At 47.4% G+C, this 22,618-nt stretch overlaps 1 protein-coding gene across 1 annotated transcript in view; it reads right to left on the reverse strand.

Annotated features, from left to right (window-relative positions):
* The window catches only part of LOC135901682 (cytochrome P450 4V2-like), a 152,393-nt gene that overhangs the window by 86,804 nt on the left and 42,971 nt on the right, over positions 1 to 22,618 (reverse strand). Inside the window, exon 3 of the mRNA XM_065431527.1 lies at positions 19,188 to 19,273. Coding sequence (XP_065287599.1) covers positions 19,188 to 19,273 — 86 coding nt within the window. The remainder of the gene's footprint in view (positions 1 to 19,187; positions 19,274 to 22,618) is intronic.

Raw genomic sequence — 22,618 nt, forward strand, 5'->3', positions numbered from 1 at the left:
AACGCGCTTCGGTAGGAAATATCACAGTCGGGACACGATACCAACAACCTTTGACAACTTGCCCCTGACCATTTCAACGTGATCGTCCCACGATAAATTTTGTTAAAGAAAACACCCAAACTTTTGACCACGGGAACCCATTTCTAAGCAGATCTGTGGAGTAGAAGCAATCTTGTTACGAGGCCTAAATAATACAGCTTAACTTTTTTTGTGTTTATGATTAGCGAGTTCGATTCAGACCATTCATGAAGTCGGCGCAGACACTCTGTAGCTTGCTGTTCAAGATCTCGTACATGTGCTGCTCGGAAGAACAGAGTGGTTCTTATGTCATAGTTACCCCGATATATTTTGTGCACGGAGTTCTGGTTAGTGGGGTGTTGTCGAATGGTGCATGTAAAGTCAAGCGGGTTGTTGCATCTGGGTCGCAAGCCCCAAGGGTAGCGTTGGCCTGGCGGCCTGGGGCACAGCTGGAAGCATCCGAAGGTCCTGGCAAAGGATGAGTCGACTCCTAACAGAACAACTTGTTTATTCTAGCATCGCAAAAGAGCAGCCGGTCAGGTCGACCGAAGTGGAGAAACGGGAGACCACGTTACTCGACGGAAGAAATCGAAGCCTCTCTCTTGGCGTCCAGGGGCAGCTGCTTTTATACTCTCGGAGTCGAGGGCAAGGAGGAACGGCTCGGAAGAGGCGCCTGTGACGGCGGCGCACATACACGTTGTGACAAGAAGTGACGTATCCGCCGGGCCGGCGCCGGTCAGACCTCCTTGCTTCACAGTTGGGGAGCTCCTCTCCCCGGCTGCCGTGCTTTGACATGCGTGGGCACCAACATGCACCCACACACACACACACGAAGATACGTGGCACTGAAACATGCCTGGACGCGCTTAGCAGGCGTTGGGACAGCGCTGAGGTGGCCAAAATGTCCGCCGCTGTGAACGAAGCCCCGGCGTCCGTTGCATCCGCGCCGGCTATACCACACGTCGGAGGCGAAACGTAACAGGGTGTTTTCTGTTAGGGAATTAAATATATTTTGCTTTAGCAATGTTTATTATTCTCGTACCCCATACCTTGCACCACTGTTGAGTAATCTTGGTGAAGAGTCAGTACAGAGTCATTAAACGTAAGTTGATACGAACAGTTAAGCACTGACTTGCATATGACGCACTCATATGTGAGACTGAAAGTGCTCTTTACCTCCGGAATGCTACTAATCACCCACGTTTGCAACTTTCGAATGTACATTACTACTTTTACGCCACGAAGAAAAAATCAATAGCATTGGACATCACTAGGACAAGTACTTGCAAGGGCAAAACATTTTTAACGCTTACACCAGGCGTCATGTCATCATCATCATCCTGGTTACGCCCACTGCAGGGCAAAGGCCTCTCCCATACTTCTCCAACAACCCCGGTCATCTACTAATTGTGGCCACATCGTCCCTGCAAACTTCATCTCATCCGCCCACCTTAATTCCTGCCGCCCCCTGCTACGCTTCCCTTCCCTTGGAATCTAGTCCGTAACCCTTAATGACCATCGGTTAACTTCCCTGCTCATTACATGTCCTACCCATGCCCATTTCTTTTTCTTGATTTCACCTAATATGTCAGTCACTCGCGTTTGTTCCCTCACCCAATCCGTTCCTTTCTCATCCCTTAATGTTACACCCATCATTCATCTTTCCATAGCTCGTCGCATCGTCCTCAATTTAAGTAGAACCCTTTTCGTAAGCCTCCAGGTTTGTGCCTCGTAGGTGAGTACTGGTAAGATACAGCTATTATACACTTTTCTCTTGAGGGATAATGACAACCTGTTGTTCATGATCTGAGAATGCCTGCCAAACGCAGCCCAGCCCCATTCTTATTCTTCTAATTATTTCCGTCTCATGATACGGATCCGACGTCACTACCTGCCCTAAGTAGATGTATTCCCTTACCACTTCCAGTGCCTCGCTACCTATTCTAAATTGCTGTTCTCTTCCGAGACTGTTAAACATTACTTTAGTTTTCTGCAGATTAACTTTTAGACCCATGCTTCCACTCTGCCTCTCCAGGTCCGTGAGCATGCATTGCAACTGGTCCCCTGAGTTACTAAGCAAGGCAATATCATCAGCGAATCGCAAGTTACTAAGGTATTCTCCATTAACTTTTATCCCCGATTCTTCCCAATCCAGGTCTCTTAATGCCTCATGTAAACACGCTGTGAATAGCATTGGGGAGATCTTACTTTCTGCCTGACGCCTTTCTTGGTTGGGATTTTGTTGCTTTCTTTATGGAGGACTACGGTGGCTGTGGAGCCGCTATAGATATCTTTCAGTATTTTTACATACGGCTCGTCTGCACCCTGATTCCGTAATGCCTCCATGACTGCTGAGGTATCGACAGAATCAAACGCTTTTTCGTAATCAATGAAAGCTATATATAAGGGTTGGTTATATTCCGCACATTTCTCTATAACCTGATTGATAGTGTGAATATGGTCTATTGTTGAGTATCCTTTACGGAGTCCTGCCTGGTTCTTTGCATGACAGAAGTATAAGGTGTTGCTGATTCTATTTGCGATTGCCTTAGTAAGTAGTTTGTAGGCAACTGACAGTAAGCTTTCTCTATGTATACTTTGTGGCGCAAATTACATTTCTGGAAAAGGGACAGAAGAAAGGGAGACAGTGAAGCGCCTTCACTGTCTTCACTGTCATTGGCGCTTCACTGTCTCCCTTTCTTCTGTCCCTTTTCCAGAAATGTATTTTGCGCCACAAAGTATACATAGGAAATCTAAGCACCAACTTGCCCAAGAAGAAGTCCTTTTGGAACATCTTTTTTGACAGTAAGCTGATCGGTCTATAATTTTTCAAGTCCTTGGCGTCCCCTTTCTTTTGGATTAGGATTATGTTAGTGTTCTTCCAAGATTCCGGTACGCTCGAGGTCACGAGGCATTGCGTATACAGGGTGGCCAGTTTCTCTAGAACAATCTGCCCACCATCCCTCAACAAATCTGCTGTTACCTGATCCTCCTCAGCTGCGTTCGCCCTTTGCATAGCTCCCAAGCCTTTCTTTACTTCTTCCGGCGTTACCTGTGGGATTTCGAATTCCTCTAGACTATTGTCTCTTCCATTAAAGTCGTGGGTGCCATAGGTACTATATAAATCACTATAGAGCTCCTCAGCCACTTAAACTATCTCATCCATATTAGAAATGATATTGCTACGGAACAATATGTGCGGCGACGAAAGGCGAGTAGAGTGTAGACGACGATGACGATTAGAAGCTAGCGCGGGCTGGTGCCTCTTGGCCAAGCGCAGCGTATTTTCTTGTAAATATACTTGTACATAGCTTTTCGTCTGCGTCTTCGTATGTAACATATCTGATGGAGGTGGACGTTCCCTGTACCTCGTCACGGAGCTTCGCAGTGGACGGTACGTCGAGCCTTCCTTCATGGCTCCCGGCGACGACAACCCGACTCCGCCGGCTGCGACACCTGCTGCCACTTCGACGACCTACATCACTCTCCCCGCGCCCCGTGATTCTGGCGTATTCTCGGGGAAAGATGGGGAAGATGTCGATTACGGGATCAGCCTGTATGAACACGTCAGCCGCAATAACCGGTGGGACCCTACCATTATGCTCGCCAACGTAGTCTTTTACCGCGGTGGCGCACCTCGAGTTTGGTATCGCACGCAGGAAGATTAGCTCACCAGTTGGGATTCACTTCGGACACAGCTTAGAGACTTGTTCGGCAACCCCTACGGTCACCAACTTGCCGCGCAGAAGGTGCATTCCGGCCGTGTGCAGAGGTCAACAGAGCCCTATGTCACATACATTCAGGACGTCTTGGCTCTGTGCAGCAAAATTGACACCCACATGACTGAGTCAGACAAGTTTGCCCACATCCTCAAAGGCATTGCCGATGACGCCTTCAACTTGCTCGTTTGCAACAACGTAGCGACAGTGGATGCTGTTATAAAGGAGTGCCGCTTCCTGGAACTCGCTAAAAGCCGACGTATTGTCAAGCAGTTTGCCCGTCTGCCCAACATCCCAGCGACATCTTCCTGTGCCGACACTCCTCGTCCCAACAACACTGCCGATGTTACCAGGATCGTCTGGCGTGAGATCGAGGCCGCCTATCCGGCTGCCTTCGACTCCAGTCCCATCAACACATCTGCAGTCACGGTCTCACTGATCCAGGCAGTTGTCCTCCAAGAGTTCGAAAACATGGGTCTTCACAGCATCTGCTGGGTCCATCGTCCTGATACACGCCCGGCTTCTTCGATTCCGCCCCGTCCCGCATCTTCTTACTCACCGCGTTTCCGCAACCCATCTGAATGGCGCACTACTGACGACAAGCCCATTTGTTTCCACTGCCAACGAATCAGGCACCTTTCTCGGCACTGTCGAAGTCGCTAAAGTTCCCCGACCCGGTCTACTTATACTGCCTACTCTCGCCCCCCGGGTGGCCCTTCTCGTCCTTATGCCGCACGCTCCGATAACGCCGCCCCTGATTCTTCTGCACCAAACCGCTCCTATTATCGTTCGCCTTCGCCCCAACGACGACAATCTCACTCTCCCCAGCCGCGTCGCTCCTATTCGTCGACTCCCTTCGGACGCCGCTCCCAGCCGGAAAACTAGACGACGCAGCGCCTCGAGGTGACGCTGCACTGCTCCCTACGCCGCCAAATCCTCTACTGACGTTGCCCACTCATCTCAACCTTCTTGACGCCCAAGTCGACGGTGTTTCTGTGCCTGCACTCATTAACACTGGGGCGCATTTGTCCGTAATGAGCACTGACCTTCGTAACCTGCTCAAGAAAATTATCATGCCCTCTACGACGCCTGTTGTCCGTGTCCCCGATGGCGGAACAGCCCCCGTAATTGGTATGTGTACCGCCCGCGTCTCCTTCGCCGATTGCTCAGCAATCGTGCTATTCACAGTCATCGCCCACTGTCCCCACGACATCATCCTCCGCTTAGACTTCCTCTCCGCACATTCTGCTCTCATCGACTGTTCCGCCAGTACTCTCCGCCTTGACCTGCCTGTTCTGGATCCTGCTGAATCACACCCAAGTCGCCTCAGTTCCGCCGACTTCGTTCGCTTGCCACATTCGGCACTGACCTACGTTGACGTAGTGTCATCCCCACCATCGGGGACTGGTGGGGATGATGACTGCTTTGCAAGGCGTCCTCCTTACACACGGGATCACCGTACCTCATACAGTTTTATCTATTACGGCGAATTGCGTCTGCCTGCCAGTGGTCAACTTTGGCTTGACGACACAAATGCTGCCACGCGGGATGTCTCTCGCCCAGCTTTGCTCATTCGAGGATCACTCAGTAGCATCCATTGCAGTAGACGACACTTCATCCGATACTCCTCTACCATCGCAGTCGGCAAATTGTACTATCGCTGACATTGTGCGTTCCTGCTCCATTCAACACAAACTGACTACCTCATACCATCCTCAAACCAATGGCCTGACAGAGCGGTTAAACCGTACTCTTATCAATATGCTGCCAAAGTACGTTTCCAAAGACCACCCCGTCTGGGACATTGCCCTTCCTTACGTAACATTTGCGTACAATTCTTCCCGGCACAACACCGCCGGATTTTCTCCATTTTATCTACTGTACGGTCGCAAACCTACCTTGCCCCTAGACACGGCACTTCCTCTTGCTGCAATCTCAACAAGCGAGTATGCGCGCGACGCCATCGCCCTCACCGACCATGCACGCCAGCTTGCCCTTGCTCGACTGACGGCCTCACAAACCACTCAGCAGTGTCAGTACAACGCCCGCCATCGTGACGTAGTTTTCGCCTGGTGCGCTCGTGCTCCTGTGATCGCCCTCTCGTCACGTCGGACTTTCAGAGAAGCTCCTTTCGCGATACACAGGACCCTACCGCGTGCTGCGCCACGTGAAGCCTGTGACTTACGAAATTGCTCCTGTGAGTTTAACCTCGTCCTCTCCTCTGGCATCTATAGTGATGTCGTGCATGTCAGTAGGCTGAAGGCGTACTACACTGCTTCCGAGTCCGATATTTAGTCGCTCCGGGACGGCGCTTTTGCAGCCGGGGGCAGTGCTACAGCACAATATGTGCGATCACGAAAAGGCGAGCAGTGTGAAGACGACGATTAGAAGCTAGCGCGGGCTGTTGCCTCTTGGCCAAGCGCAGCGTATTTTTTTGTAAATACACTTGTACATAGCTTTTCGTCTGCGTCTTCCTACGTAACAATATTGCGTGTTTTGTCTCTTATACATCTGATTCTCGCCAATTCCTAGTTTCTTCTTCACTGCTTTTAGGCTTCCTCCGTTCCTGAGAGCATGTTCAATTCTATCCATATTATACTTCCTTATGTCAGCTGTCTTACGCTTGTCAAATTAACTTCGAAAGTTCTATTATAGCTGTAGGGGTGGAGGCTTTCGTACATTGGCGTTTCTTGATGAGATCTTCCGTCTCCTGCGATAGCTTACTGGTACCCTGTCTAACTGAGTTACCACCGACTTCCTTTGCACACTCCTTAATGACGCCCATAAGATTGTCGTTCATTGCTTCAACACTAAGGTCCTCTTCCTGAGTTAAAGCCGAATACCTGTTCTGTAGCTTGAACTGGAATTCCTTTATTTTCCCTCTTACCGCTAACTCATTGATCTGCTTCTTATGTACCAGTTTCTTCCGTTCCCTCCTCAGGTCTAGGCTGATACGAGTTCTTACCATCCTGTGGTCACTAGAGCGCACCTTGCTGAGCACGTCCACATCTTGCACGATGCCAGGGTTAGCGCAGAGTATGAGGTCTATTTCATTTCTAGTCTCGCCGTTCGGGCTCCTCCACGTCAATTTTCGGTTATCGCGCTAGCGGAAGAAGGTATTCATTATTCGCATATTATTCTGTTCCGAAAACTCTACTAATAACTTTCCCCAGCTATTCCTAGTGCCTGTGCCATATTCCCCCACTGCCTTGTCTCCAGCCTGCTTCATGCCTACCTTGGCATTGAGGTCTTCCATCAGTATAGCGTATTTTGTTTTCACTCTACGCATCGCCGATTCCACGTCTTCATAGAAGCTTTCGACTTCTTGGTCATCATGACTGGATGTAGAGGCGTAGCCTGCACAGCCTTCATTTTGTATCTCTTATTAAGGTTCATAAAAAGACCTGCCACCCTCTCGTTAATGCTATAGAATTGCTGTATGTTACCAGCTGTATTCTTATTAATCAGGAATCCGACTCCTAGTTCTCGTCTCTCCGCTAAGCCCCAGTAGCGCAGGACGTACCCACTTTTTAGCACTGCATATTGTTGTGTTCATATAGGAGGTTGTGGCCAAGTACTAGACCAGGGTGACCAATCCTGCTGTGGTGAGGGAGTGCGTTACCGGTTCTCGTCAGCGGCATCATGCCACACTCCAGGCCTGTTTATGCAATTTTATCAACACGCGTTTTTTTTAATCCGGTGGAAAATTGCGCGGCACCGGGATTCGCGCCACAGACCTCTTGCACGCGAGGCGGGTGTTCTACGTCTACGCCACCGCTGCACCTATGTGAGATCACCGCTGCCCCTATGTGGCGTTATGTGAGATTACCCATGTTTCGAGAGAGCACCATAAATTTTTATTGCGATAGCGATTACACTCCAAGCGGATTTCAGCGGTCGGCATCGCCGTCGTCGTGAGGTGCCGACTCGCATTAATGTTCCGTATTGGAGTCAGCTTAAAACGTTTTGTGCGCAAACAAACAGGGACGAAGAATAGGCGGAACATAACGACGAGCGCTCGTCCTTGTGTTGCCCCTATTCTTCATCCCTGTTTGTGTGCGCACAAAATGTTTGGAGATGAATCTTTTCCGACTAGGCCTTCTCGCAGTTGTGCTTCCGTATTAGAGTGCTTTACATGACCGTGTTTAGGCTCCGCTAAGCAGCTGAGCGGAGCGCGGCAGCGCGAATGCGCATGCGCCGTCCGCTTAGTCGTAAGCGGGCTAGCGGAGCGAGCAACACAGTCCGAGCGGAGCGTGCCGCGCTTTGACCTCAGAAAGGATGGGATGGAGAAAGACGGCACTTTATTTTCCGTTGGACAAAATGGACCGGTAAAGCATTGCAAGCGCATGTCTAGATACCTCATGGAGAAATAAGTTATATATATATATATATATATATATATATATATATATATATATATATATATATATATATATATATACCAGTCGCTTTCTGGTATATATATATATATATATATATATATATATATATATATATATATATATATATATATATATATATATATACCAGAAAAAAAGCAGTTCTGGGTCCGGGTAAATATTCGCAGTGATGTAGACGCGCGTATGAAGCGGTTTATTGACGTTTCGGCCGGGGTCCGGCCTTCATCAGAATACATTGCATGGTGTCAGTACAGTTAATATACATGCGCTTATCAACCAAATGAAGATACGTTAACATGAAAAACGAATAAAATGGGCGAACAAAATACATCCGAATCGTTCAAAGGATAGCTGACACGTGTATAGACCGATGGCGATTGCAAACGTATAATCTAACATACAAAGTATAAAAACGTACCGAAATGAATTGTTAAAACCAATCACCACGTGACAACAAAACGTCGATATGCGCTCAATATGTGCTATGTTATCAAGCAAACACAGACACAGAAAAAGGGGAATAGCGACGTGCTAGTAGAAGAAGGGACAAGTGACGGGCTACAAAGACAGGCAACTCAATTTTCCTACACATTCATTCATACCACACGCGACAGTATCAAACTTATAGATAAGGAAGGATTCGCGGGCTTCTCTATCATAATTTGAGCGAAATCCAGATTCAAGCAACGTGACTTTCAGTTTATCAAATGAGTGATCAGGAAGATGTACGTGTTTTGAGATGGGCAGGTTGGGCAACGTGTTAGCGTGGGATTTATGATTGTTAAAGCGGAATCTGAAATGCCCTTCTGTTTGTCCGATGTACCGTTTTTTGCAGAGCGTACATTCAAGCATGTATATTACGTTTCTTGTGTCGCAGTCGAAATCGCCTTTGATTTTTAAACAAAAGTTTGAAGACGTACTAGTAACCTGTTGCGATGTGACCATGTAGGGGCATACTTTACATCGCGGTTTTCGACAAGGATGGCATCCGATGGCATCAGGGCAGTCAGTCTTAGATGATGATGCTAGTATATCTCGAATATTTCTAGCTGTACGGTATACTGCTTTAGGCGGAGCAGAGAATATGTTTTTGAGGCGTTCACTTTGCATTAGAATATTGTGGTGTTTCTTTAATACATGCGAAACATTTCAGACTGACGCAGTGTGGGTTAGGACAAGATATATATATATATATATATATATATATATATATATATATATATATATATATATACATACAGTAAAACCTCGTTAATTCGAACCGCAAGGGGAAGTCGCTTCAGTTCGAATTAACGAAAGTTCGAACTAACGAAAGTGAAGGAGAGCAACAGTACACTGCGATTTGGAAGCAGTAGGGCATGTCAGAAATTTGTCAAGTCAGTGATGGCGTGTGCCCGCGGCACACGCCATCTTCAAATCGAAGCTCTGGGTCCGACTGTGCCACATCACCGATGTCCACCGAAACGAACGTTAGCCGAGGCTTAACACCATCACAATGAATCGCGACGGCCGATACCTCCTAAGCTGAAAACAGAGGTGCACAACCGATGAAGACTGCCGAGACAAAGACGCCGAACATGTGAAGGTGGCGAAGGTCCTGATTCGTTGGTTCTTGATTGCAAGCGCAGCTGCGACGTACTTGATTCGCTGTGTTTTGGCGCTTGCCGTGCCATCTCCGCACAACATTAGCAGCTGTACAAGATTTGCAAAGCCTCCGAGATTCCCAACGGGCAAGAAGTCTCGGAGGTTACGTAGAACGGAGAGGCGGCAGCCGCCGCTGCCTTCTGGCTGACCCGGCGTCGGTTAGATTTTTTTCCGATTTTGCCTTCTCTCGCCGTTCTCTCCGTTTCGGAGGCAATACAGCCTTGTGTGTAGGCAGTAGGCGCGTTTCTCTGGCCGTGTGCCAGGCGAGCGTAGTTCGAATTATCCGTGAGGGAACCTTCTCGCGTTCGAATTAACGGACTTTTTTATACATAGACTTCTGTGGAGCTTGGCCGGACCAAATCGTACAGTTCGAATTATCCATAAATTCGTATTATTGAAGTTCGAATTAACGAGCTTTCACTGTATAATCATAAGAAGCCAACAAACACTGACACCAAGGACAACATAGCGGAAATTCTTGTGCCTAATAAGTGAAATAACGAAACGATAAATTAATGGAAATATAAAGTGGATGAAGAAACAACTTGCCGCAGGTGGGAACTGAACCCACAACCTTCGCATTTCGCGTGCGATGTTCTACCAATTGAGCTACCGCGCCGCTGTTTCCCCATCCACTTTCTTGGGTATTTATGTGTCCTAGTAGAACCCCGGGAGTGTTAGCCAGCGCCGCCACTCACAGACCTTGGCGGCGGACGTGGAACGTCCTTTTTGCCGCAGGTGTCACGAGAACGTGATCTTTTTGGGTGGAGGCAACTGGTCAATAAACCCACATATGCAACCTGAAGGTTCGGGTCCCACCTGCGGCAAGTTGTTTTTTCATCCACTTTAATTGCTAATAATTTATCGTTTCTTTATTTTATTTATTAAGCACAAGTAAGTTCCCCTATGTTGTCCTTGGTGTCAGAGTTCGTTGGCTTCTTATGATATGACTAATAAAAATCGAGCCCCTCGGCTAACCCCCTACCTTCTTGTTTGAATGAATGAATGTGGTTTCTATTGGCGCAAGGGCCAGGTATGGCCAAAGAGCGCCATGGTAGTGTTAGTGACTTCGCAATGGAGTGATGGGCCCTATGAAGTTGATGTGACGTGGCTGTAAAGGGGCCGAAAATATAGTCACTGTAAAGTGCGTAAAATGTACGTGTAATAAAATTACGGAGATGTCAAGTGACGTGTACTATGAGCATTAAGGTGCATTGCAAAAATAATGATACGATATAAAAAATGCATGAATTTCTAGAATTCACTAGAGCACCATGGCCTCGTTAGAGCACTTGCAACACAAGGGCCTGGAGGTATGTGCTATATAGGACAAGTATCACAGCGGCATCCTCTGGAAAGAGGATGCGCTACGAATTTATTGGGCTCATAACATGTAGGAAAATCTCATTTAAAAAAACTGAGGACTACTTTGGTGTTGAAAAAATGGTTCCTTACCAAGAAACATAGCTGGGTGAAGAGGTATGCAATAACGATATGCAAGAGGAAAAATGTTTTTTTTCTTTCAGATTCGGTTTTGCGACACTCCAAGAGGACGTGGAGGACGGTCAGCTTCTCACCACATCGACCACAGGTTGGCGGTTCATTTCCAGTAAGCAGAAAATTGTGTGTACTAAATGTGTGCCCTATTCTGAGGCGGCAGGATAGGACATCTGTTCGCCGTGATTTTGTTGGGGGAGGGCCAAAAACCTAACTGTGGCTTTATACCGTGCAGTTTCTTGTTTATTTCTGCGTTCCACATGCGCAGCCAGTGTTGTCGTAGTTTCTTACGCAAGAAAGGCTTCAGATCTGTGACAGCGACAGCAGCTGTAGGAAAAGTGTTTAGTGATGTGAGTGATGTGGCCATTTTATCAGCCAGTACAATTACCCTCGATACCTCTATGGCCAGGTACCCAGCATATGACTGCGTGTATATGTGACATGTAAATACTGCATAAGAGGGAGTAAAGTTCAATAAAGACAGGATTTTTAAGCTTTTGTAATGAAATGAACGCTTTTACGAGACTTAGCGAGTCTGTGTATACAATTGCTCTGTCGAGCTTTAATTTCTGTATATGTCTTACTGCAGACAGTACTGCATAGGCTTCTGCAGTGAAGATACTTGTTTGCGGCTTCAGTAAGTCAGATTTAGAAAGCGAGGGACCAACAGCAGCATAAGATACACCAGCATGTGATTTTGACGTGTCTGTGTAGAATTCGGAGCAGCTGTACTTCGATTGAAGTTCACGGAAATGCACAGTGATTTCGATGTCAGGTGCGTGTTTTGTGACCTCTACAAAGGATACGTCACAGTCTATCACCTGCTACTCCCAGGGCGGTAATAGCTTAGTTGGAAGCATTAGTCAATGTTCGAGAACAAGGACATCCATTTCCGTGCTAAGTTCTCTTGCACGCAGTGAGAAAGGAAGTGTCATGGAGGGTTTATTATGAAAAAGTGTTCGACACGTCAAGTCGTTAACCGTTTTGAAACACGGATGTTCTTTATTGGAGCGCACATTGAGAAAATAGGTAACGCTGATGTACGTTCTCTGAAAATGTAGTGACCACTCGTCTGACTCTGCATATGGACTTTCCACCGGGCTTGTTCTAAATGCGCCAGTGGCCAGGCGGATACCCAGATGATGAACGAGGTCTAACATTTTTAGCGCCCTTGGGGCAGCAGACTGATATACTACGGCACCATAATCTAACCGTGATCTCATCAGGCTCCTGTAAAGATTCAACAGGCACCTCCTGTTGCTACCCAATGTAGTGTGGTATAGAAGTTTAAGTAAGTTCATGGTTTTTAGACATTTTGCTTTAAGACATTTTATGTGTAAAATGAATGTAAGCCTGGAGTCAAGGATAACACCTAGAAATTTGTGCTCTTTGTTAGCAGGAATTTGTTGTCCACCCAGTTCTACACAGGGATCAGGTACCAGGCGTGTCTTTCCTGTGAAGAGAACACAAGAACTTTTGTGCGGGTTCATTTTAAATCCATTTTGGTCTGCCCGCTTGGACACCTTGTTTAAGCCCTGATGTACCTGTCTTTCACGCACTGTAAGGTTGCAGGATTTGAAACCTATCTGTATATCGTCTACGTAGACGGAATAAAAAACGGCTGGGGCCAGTGAAGAACGAAGTGTATTCATCTTAACGATAAAGAGAGTGCAGCTGAGCACGCCTCCCTGGGGTACACCAGTTTCCTGCGTAAAAGGACGTGGCAGTGCGTAACCGACTTTTACTCGGAAGGTACGATTTGACAAATAGCTTTCAATTGTGTTCAGCATATTTCCACAGATGCCAATTTCCGACAGGTCTCGCAAGATCCCGTAACGCCCTGCCGTGTCATATGCTTTCTCCATATCGAGGAATATCGATAGAAAAAACTGTTTATGTATAAATGCATCGCGGATATTTCCTTCAATGCGCACAAGTTGATCGGTTGTCGACCGCCCTTCTCGGAAGCCACACTGATAAGGATGGAGCATATTGTTGAGCTCAAGGAAATGTATAAGTCTGCGATTTATCATTTTTTTTAAAAAGCTTACAAAGAGAATTTGTTAGAGCTATCGGACGATAACTTGCCGCCAAGGAAGGGTCTTTTCCCAGCTTCAGAAATGGAACTACGCTCGCTTCCTTCCATGTGGATGGGAGGTATCCCGTAACCCAAATTGTGTTAAAAAGTGCGAGTAGTGTGATTTGTGTGTCAGTGTGTAAGTTACTGATCATGTCATACATGACCCTGTCAGGTCCCGGCGCAGAGCTTTTGCATGTGTTCAAGGCAGCTCTCAACTGGACAATACTAAAGGGTCGGTTATATGATTCATTCTGTCTGCATTTTCTTATGATTGGCTTAGGTTCCTCTATTTCTATATGTTTAAGGAAGGATTGGGAATAATGGATTGAGCTCGACACACGCTCAAAGCGCTCCCCCAGGCTGTCTGCCTGCTCTTCTAAGGTATTTACGTGATCGTTGACCAAAGGCAACGGATTTATTTGCTGCCCTTTTAGCTTCCTTACACCATCCCAAACTTTCGCCTCCTGTGTGTAAGAACTGATACCTGAGAGGAACCTCACCCAGCTTTCTCTATTCGTCTGACGCCGTATGCGCCTTCCCTGCGACTTTATGTGTATAAATTCAATAACATTTTCTGCATTCGGCGACCTACCCAATATTCCCCATGCCTTATTCTGCCTCTTTCGGGCACTTCTACATTCATCATTCCACCAGGGAACACGTCTTTTAGGTGAACCACCATTTGTTTGCGGAATAAACTTTTCTGCAGCATCAGTAATAAAAGCGGTAAAATGTGTGACAGCGTCATCTATACTAAAATTGTTTATAAAAGCCAGTGGTAAATGAGTAGATTCTTTAACATCTTCCCAGTCAGCCGATGCTGATTTCCAAATGGGAAACCGGGAAATGTTGTCATGCTGCGTTAGTGATCTTAAAGTTATAGGGAAGTGGTCACTTCCAAAAGCATTCTTGATCACATTCCATTCAAGATGAGGCAGAAGGGAAGCAGAGCCTATTGCTAGGTTTATGGATGAATATGAATTGTGTTGAAGGCTGTAATATATTGGTTCCTGCGTATTAAATAGGCAGGCACTAGAGGTCAGAATAAAATTTCCGATAAGTCGGCCTCTTGCGTCGCAACGGGCGTCTCCCCACAACGTGTTGTGGGCGTTAAAATCACCCACAAGTACGTAGGGTTCCGGGAGCTGATTTAGCAGGTTATAGAGATTGGTTTTTTGGAGGTGATAGCTTGGAGGTATATAAATGGAACACACGGTTACCAACTTATTGAAAATAATCCCTCTAATTGACATTGCCTCGAGGGGCGTCTGTAAGGCTACCTGGCAACAAGCTACGGACTTGCCTGCAAGGATTGCTACACCGCCGCACGATGTGTTAGCCTCATCACGATCCTTGCGGAAAATGGTGTACTGTCGGGGAAGTTTGTGTGTTTTGATTTTAAGTGTGTTTCCTGTAAACACAGCACTTTTGGATTGTGTTTGTGGATGAGTTCTTGTACGTCATCAAGGTTTTTAAGAAGACCTCTGACGTTCCATTGAATAATTTGTGTGTCCATATTTAGAGTAAATTGGTGCTGTGTGTACGGAAACGGAAGTGATGCCTTAGTTTACAGAGCTCTTTCCAGGTTCTGTAACGGGGATGTGCCCCTTTTTGGAGCGTTCGAGAGAACCTCGCCGCCCCTTTGGCGCTTGGTGCGCGTTGAGGATAGGTGTAGTGTCCATTGCCTCTTGTGAGGCGCCGGACACGTGCTCTTGCGAGCGAGAAGTTACCAGGGAGGATCCCGCCTCGGAGGGCAAGACCCCTGCGCCCACCAGCTCGGAGGTCGATGGGGCTCCCTGAGGGATTTGGCTGCGCCGGTCGTTGCCAGCGCTGGAAAGGGCCGGGGAGGTTGGGGCAGCCTCGGCTGCGCCCACCTTCGGGGTCGAAGGTCTCTTCTGCTTGGTTGGCGGAAGCTCCAACCACCGTGGGGGCAGACGGCGTAACTGCCGACTCACTGCTTGTGGGTCGGACAGCCGCCGGAGGCCGTTGTGACGCTGCCCCCTGACGCATTACATCGGCAAAGGTTTTCTTGGGCAGGTATGAAACACGCCTGCGTGCTTCCTTGAAACTTATGTTTTCCTTGACTTTGATTGTAACAATTTCCTTTGCTTTTTTCCACGATGGGCACGACCGCGCGTACGTGGCGTGCTCCCCGTCACAATTTACAGAGTGGAGAGCATTTCCGCAAGCTTCAGTGGTGTGCTCGTGGGCACTGCATTTCGCACATGTTTAGCGGCCCCGGCAGCTCTGCGAACTGTGACTGAAGCGCTGGCATTTGAAACATCGGAGTGGAGTGGGCACGTAAGGCCTGACACGCAGCTTTATATACCCGGCCTCAAGTGATTCGGGCAGGACATTCGAATTGAAGGTGAGAATTAGGTGTTTGGTCGCAATTTCTTTACCATCGCACGTCATCTTTATTCTTTTCACATTTACAACATTTTGCTCATTGAAGCCCTCTAGGAGCTCTGCCTCTGCCAGCTGAAGCACGTCATCATCTGAGACAACGCCGCGTGTACTGTTCATAGTGTGGAGCGGAGTCACTATCACTTGAAAGTCTCCAAAAGACACTAGATTGGGTAACTTTTCGTATTGTTTCAGACCACGGAGCTCCAAAAGGAGATCTCCACTTGCCATCCTTGATGCCTTGAAACCTGGACCAAGAGCCTCAGTTAAAGACTTCGAAACTTGAAATGGGGAGATTGTGCGAGCTTGTTTATCTGACTTTTCCAAATGAATGACGTAAAATCGCGGGAAGTTGGGTATTTGTCGTCCAAAAAACTGAAATACATCTTCGGTGCGCCCTCTTTTCTGAGGGAGATCTGGGAGGAGAGGGAAGGAACTAGCCATAGAATAATGTAATTTTCGGCAATAACGCCAGCCACCCACCGTGGAGCCCTACAAGGGGACGTTACAGGGACTGTAAAAACAGGTCCTGCAAACACCAGCTGTATGTTATCACTCTAACCTAATATGAGATAACCTAGGTTGGTTATTCACACAAGGTTAACCCTTGCTGCCTGGAAAAATTGCAAGTAAACGGATGCTCGGAGAAGACAGGGAAGATGAAAAGTAAGAAAAAGACGAAGATTGGAGGGAGAAAGAAAAGCAGGAAAAGGCAACTACCGATTTCCCCCGAGTGGGTCAGTCCGGGGGTGCCGTTTACGTGAAGCAGAGGCCAAAGAGGTGTGTTGCCTCCGCCGAGGGGCCTTAAAGGTCCAAACACGCGGCCTCGGCTCAACCCCCAGGATCCCCCTTTCCCCGAACACGGCTAAGCCGCGCACGGTGTGACGCGGGAGGGTCGAACCCTCGTGTGCTCGGGTACGTGTGGTGTCGCAACGCACCAAACGACTGCTGACGCAGACGCCCCTGCGGGGATCTGCTTGTTTATATATATGTATATATATATATATATATATATATATATATATATATATATATATATATATATATATATATATATATATATGTGTGTGTGTGTGTGTGTGTGTGTGTGTGTGTGTCTGTGTGTGTGTGTGTGTACACACGTGTTGCTGCGAAGAGTGATCTACGCTTGGCTATCTACGACGCGGCTTGCGAAATGCCCCACCAACCATTCGAAAATTCGCTTTCCAAATACTCATTTTGCACAGTTAGAAAATTCGCCTCTCCAATGTGGTCCCCTAATGAAAATTACCTAATAAATATGACGGCATTAAATGACACAAAATAGAGCAGCCCGGTTCATATCCCGCAACTACGGTATAAACTCAAACATTACACAAATTAAGTAGACCTTCTGTTGCCGCCATTATATACCCTCCGCAACATGGCTCTTGTGTGCTTATGTCATATTTGCACTAATAAAAGAACCCGGTTACAACTGCAAACACCCCACTCTTTTTCACGCATATTACATAATCAGTTCAGTTTAATGCGCATATACGGTAAAACAAATGCATTTAATTTGAAAAAAAGAGGGGTACCAGCGAAACACAAAGGACGCGCAAACAAGGAAAAGGTTTTAGACACGGACGGACGCTGGACTTTCAACTGTACTTTATTGAAATTTACATTGCCGCACATAACCTCAAACGCAAGCGCATCTTCAACTCCTTCCAAGACATGTGCAATGAACTTATAGCCCTTCGAACCTTGTACACTCTGATTATGTGGATGTTTTTCCAAGCAGCTTTCTGGCTTAGATAAACTCGTCTGTGCTGAGTAGTCCACCAAAAGTTTAAATGAGTCTGCTTTACCTGATTTAATTACAAACTCAGACTTGTTTCAAGATATCTGTAGAGATGAAGAAATAGTAAACCAACTCATTCGTTGATATTGCTGGAAATTGTCAAAATCAGGCAGTCTTTTAACTTTCTTGTAAGTCAGAAGTGTTCTCCCTTGTCTTGCAGCTGATGTTAAAGGACAAGAGCCTTCAAAAACAGCGAAAGATGATACTGTTCGTAGAGAAATTGATTGTGGTCAAAGCTGTCGCGGAAAAACTTGTGCTAGAAAGCGTCAAATATAACTCTGCGCGATAATTCCTATGGGCAGATGTAGGTTGCTTCATATTAAGGTAGGGACATTGTTATCTACAGTGAAGTCCCATAGACCTGTACGACAAGCGTCAGTCTTGAGTCTACGTAACGTCACATTTAGTTCACATTTCGCACGAAATCCCACCCGCCTTGCCCTAACTGTCACTTGAATCTGACAGCATCTATTCGGCACGTGTTCCTTATATGATGTAATAAATGTGGCTGTAAGGAATTGCACTATCGGCGACGTTATGCATTTCTATCAATAGGGGGCACAAACAAAGCTCGATCAACCAGGCATACAAAAGAACATAAAATAGGCGTAAAAAAGGAGTATTTAGACTCGTGAAGCGCCATGGAGACGCCATTTCTAAACTTGCCTATTGTCACGCTAGACGGTATGCAAAGATTCGGAATCATGTAATGAACAAGCGCAAACTAGTTTTTGGACAACGTGTGGTCATCTTCTTCTCACACCAAAAAAGAAAGAACAGAAAAGAGAATAAACTTGTTGGACTTTTCGGCCCGTTGTTGCCAAACCGTTGTTTCCTACTCGTAGCACGTGATTTAGGCTAGAGCAAATGAATTTTGCCTTGTAGCAAATGTGGCGACACACCGACACGTATTTAAAATATGAAGAGCATGTCCTGAGCAAAACGATAGAAAGTTGGGCGAGTTGGTACGGTAACATCTCGAACATGACATGATCTCGGTAACATGATCTCGAATTGTGGCGCGAAGTGATACAGACAGAGACTAGAAGCAGACTGGACGAGCGCATGGCCCTGAGGCCTGGAGGGTCACAGTTGCGTTTTGCCAAGTAATAGCAGGCATCACACGCACTAGAACGAAAGCAATCGGGAGGATAAAATGCCAACTACGATTTTTGGTAAGCTCCGCGGCAATGTGAACTCAAAGATCACGGAATATCTTAGAGCGCAAGGTGTGTCTTGCAACAGGTAGACTATCAACAAAATCGGCTGCAAATGTTGGATACCACTTTCGCTCGATTTTACGACCAACGCCATTACACTGCGTAAAATCACTGCTGCTGTTGCGTCACAGTGAAAAACAGAAAATCAGAAATCAATCAACTTGGTGGTTAGTTGTTCGTAAACATGTTGAGCAGCGCGATCAGGCCTCTTGTATAAACTAGTCATGGACGATTTTTCCTAACTAGCGCTGAACCTATTACGTGCCAAGAAGTAATTGTAAAGTAATTGTCGCGGCACTTCAACAATGTGGTTAACGAGGCATAGGAGATACCTTCGCACAAATAAAAGTGATAAAACAAACAGCAGTCGCATCTTACCTTGTAAGAAGCCCGTTGCCGATCCAACTCTTCATCATGCCATACAAGAATGATTTGTTCACGTTTTCCGTGCCAGACAGCACCTTCTAAATAAAGATAAGAAGATACAATTTTGTCAGCAAGGATATGATTAGAAATTAGCTATGTATTGTCTTACTCGCAGAAGTAAATTCTGCGCTTGACGCGCTCATGAGATTTTTCATGATCGCCGACCGTGTTCGCCGCTATCGTGATGCTATAAGTGTACCCTGTCTTTGCGGGCACAGGTTCGCCCAATAAAAGTTAGTTTTGTCTTTCACAGTATTACTACTACGTTCTTCAACGTCACCACCACGTGACAATATATGCCTACCGCTACTCGACAGATTGGCTCAGTAAGTCCCGACAATTTCCGCTAAATATTACATATGTAATTTATAATTAAATCTTATTTTACAGTACTACATCATGCTCAGTTTTTATAACTAGCATATTAATCTATGTTGCAGAGTTGTATCACTATATTCACTTGAACGGAGTACTTTACTCTCATCACAGACGGAGCAGAGAAAATAACTATGCGTATCCCACACATTGTGAAAATCGACGTAAACAAAGCTTTCAGTGTTGTTTCATTCGATCAACGATAATTAGCGGTGATGCTGACTACGAATGTTTAAGTTCTTCAGCGTTTACTGCAATACGACGGTGGTGAGTTCATATTAAACGTTACTTTGCGTGAACCCCTGCTGTTATGCCACCGCTGCCTATATAACGGAGCGTCAAACCCCACAGGCTTGGGATTCGCGCCCACCATGTGCAGTGGCTGAATCGTCACTTGTATTTCATTATAGTATCGGCTCGTGTCGTAAGCTGCTGCTGCTGCCTGTATCATTAAGAAGCTCAGCGGTGCTGAGTCTTTAAAAGCGGACGCACCCTCATCTGTCCTCTTAGTTGGCAGCAGTGCGCAGGCCACGCGAGCATCTACTAAAAGTATTCTGCTTTTGCAGAGACAACAAAAGGATCCATATCTCGGGCTGCAGCTGATCCAGGGAACCAAGCGTGTTTCGGACTGCAACTGTGCTGTCACGAAGCTAGCGCCGCAGATCACCGCAAGGAGCACCCTCTGTTCATCGCGTGCCGACTGCTCGGTGTTACAAGTATCGATCAACCAATCAGCGTGGGCCAGCTGTTGCCCTGGGTCTTTAAGAGCGGACGCACCCTCATCTGTCCTCTTAGTTGGCAGCAGTGCGCAGGCCATGCGAGCATCTACTAAAAGTATTCTGCTTTTGCAGAGACAACAAAAGGATCCATATCTCGGGCTGCAGCTGATCCAGGGAACCAAGCGTGTTTCGGACTGCAACTGTGCTGTCACGAAGCTAGCGCCGTAGATCACCGCAAGGAGCACCCTCTGTTCATCGCGTGCCGACTGCTCGGTGTTACAAGTATCGATCAACCAATCAGCGTGGGCCAGCTGTTGCCCTGGGTCTTTAAGAGCGGACGCACCCTCATCTGTCCTCTTAGTTGGCAGCAGTGCGCAGGCCATGCGAGCATCTACTAAAAGTATTCTGCTTTTGCAGAGACAACAAAAGGATCCATATCTCGGGCTGCAGCTGATCCAGGGAACCAAGCGTGTTTCGGACTGCAACTGTGCTGTCACGAAGCTAGCGCCGTAGATCACCGCAAGGAGCACCCTCTGTTCATCGCGTGCCGACTGCTCGGTGTTACAAGTATCGATCAACCAATCAGCGTGGGCCAGCTGTTGCCCTGGGTCTTTAAGAGCGGACGCACCCTCATCTGTCCTCTTAGTTGGCAGCAGTGCGCAGGCCATGCGAGCATCTACTAAAAGTATTCTGCTTTTGCAGAGACAACAAAAGGATCCATATCTCGGGCTGCAGCTGATCCAGGGAACCAAGCGTGTTTCGGACTGCAACTGTGCTGTCACGAAGCTAGCGCCGTAGATCACCGCAAGGAGCACCCTCTGTTCATCGCGTGCCGACTGCTCGGTGTTACAAGTATCGATCAACCAATCAGCGTGGGCCAGCTGTTGCCCTGGGTCTTTAAGAGCGGACGCACCCTCATCTGTCCTCTTAGTTGGCAGCAGTGCGCAGGCCATGCGAGCATCTACTAAAAGTATTCTGCTTTTGCAGAGACAACAAAAGGATCCATATCTCGGGCTGCAGCTGATCCAGGGAACCAAGCGTGTTTCGGACTGCAACTGTGCTGTCACGAAGCTAGCGCCGTAGATCGCCGCAAGGAGCACCCTCTGTTCATCGCGTGCCGACTGATCGGTGTTACAAGTATCGATCAACCAATCGGCATGGGCCAGCTGTTGCCCTGGGTCTTTAAAAGCGGACGCACCCTCATCTGTCCTCTTAGTTGGCAGCAGCGCGCAGGCCACGCGAGCATCTACTAAAAGTATTCTGCTTTTGCAGAGACAACAAAAGGATCCATATCTCGGGCTGCAGCTGATCCAGGGAGCCAAGTGTATCTCGGACTGCAACTGTGCTGTCACGAAGCTAGCGCCGTAGATCGCCGCAAGGAGCACCCTCTGTTCATCGCGTGCCGACTGATCGGTGTTACAAGTATCGATCAACCAATCGGCATGGGCCAGCTGTTGCCCTGGGTCTTTAAAAGCGGACGCACCCTCATCTGTCCTCTTAGTTGGCAGCAGCGCGCAGGCCACGCGAGCATCTACTAAAAGTATTCTGCTTTTGCAGAGACAACAAAAGGATCCATATCTCGGGCTGCAGCTGATCCAGGGAGCCAAGTGTATCTCGGACTGCAACTGTGCTGTCACGAAGCTAGCGCCGTAGATCGCCGCAAGGAGCACCCTCTGTTCATCGCGTGCCGACTGCTCGGTGTTACAAGTATCGATCAACCAATCAGCGTGGGCCAGCTGTTGCCCTGGGTCTTTAAGAGCGGACGCACCCTCATCTGTCCTCTTAGTTGGCAGCAGTGCGCAGGCCATGCGAGCATCTACTAAAAGTATTCTGCTTTTGCAGAGACAACAAAAGGATCCATATCTCGGGCTGCAGCTGATCCAGGGAACCAAGCGTGTTTCGGACTGCAACTGTGCTGTCACGAAGCTAGCGCCGTAGATCGCCGCAAGGAGCACCCTCTGTTCATCGCGTGCCGACTGATCGGTGTTACAAGTATCGATCAACCAATCGGCATGGGCCAGCTGTTGCCCTGGGTCTTTAAAAGCGGACGCACCCTCATCTGTCCTCTTAGTTGGCAGCAGCGCGCAGGCCACGCGAGCATCTACTAAAAGTATTCTGCTTTTGCAGAGACAACAAAAGGATCCATATCTCGGGCTGCAGCTGATCCAGGGAGCCAAGTGTATCTCGGACTGCAACTGTGCTGTCACGAAGCTAGCGCCGTAGATCACCGCAAGGAGCACCCTCTGTTCATCGCGTGCCGACTGCTCGGTGTTACAAGTATCGATCAAC

The sequence above is a fragment of the Dermacentor albipictus genome, unplaced genomic scaffold (assembly GCF_038994185.2).
Source record: "Dermacentor albipictus isolate Rhodes 1998 colony unplaced genomic scaffold, USDA_Dalb.pri_finalv2 scaffold_16, whole genome shotgun sequence".
Taxonomy (NCBI): domain Eukaryota; kingdom Metazoa; phylum Arthropoda; class Arachnida; order Ixodida; family Ixodidae; genus Dermacentor; species Dermacentor albipictus.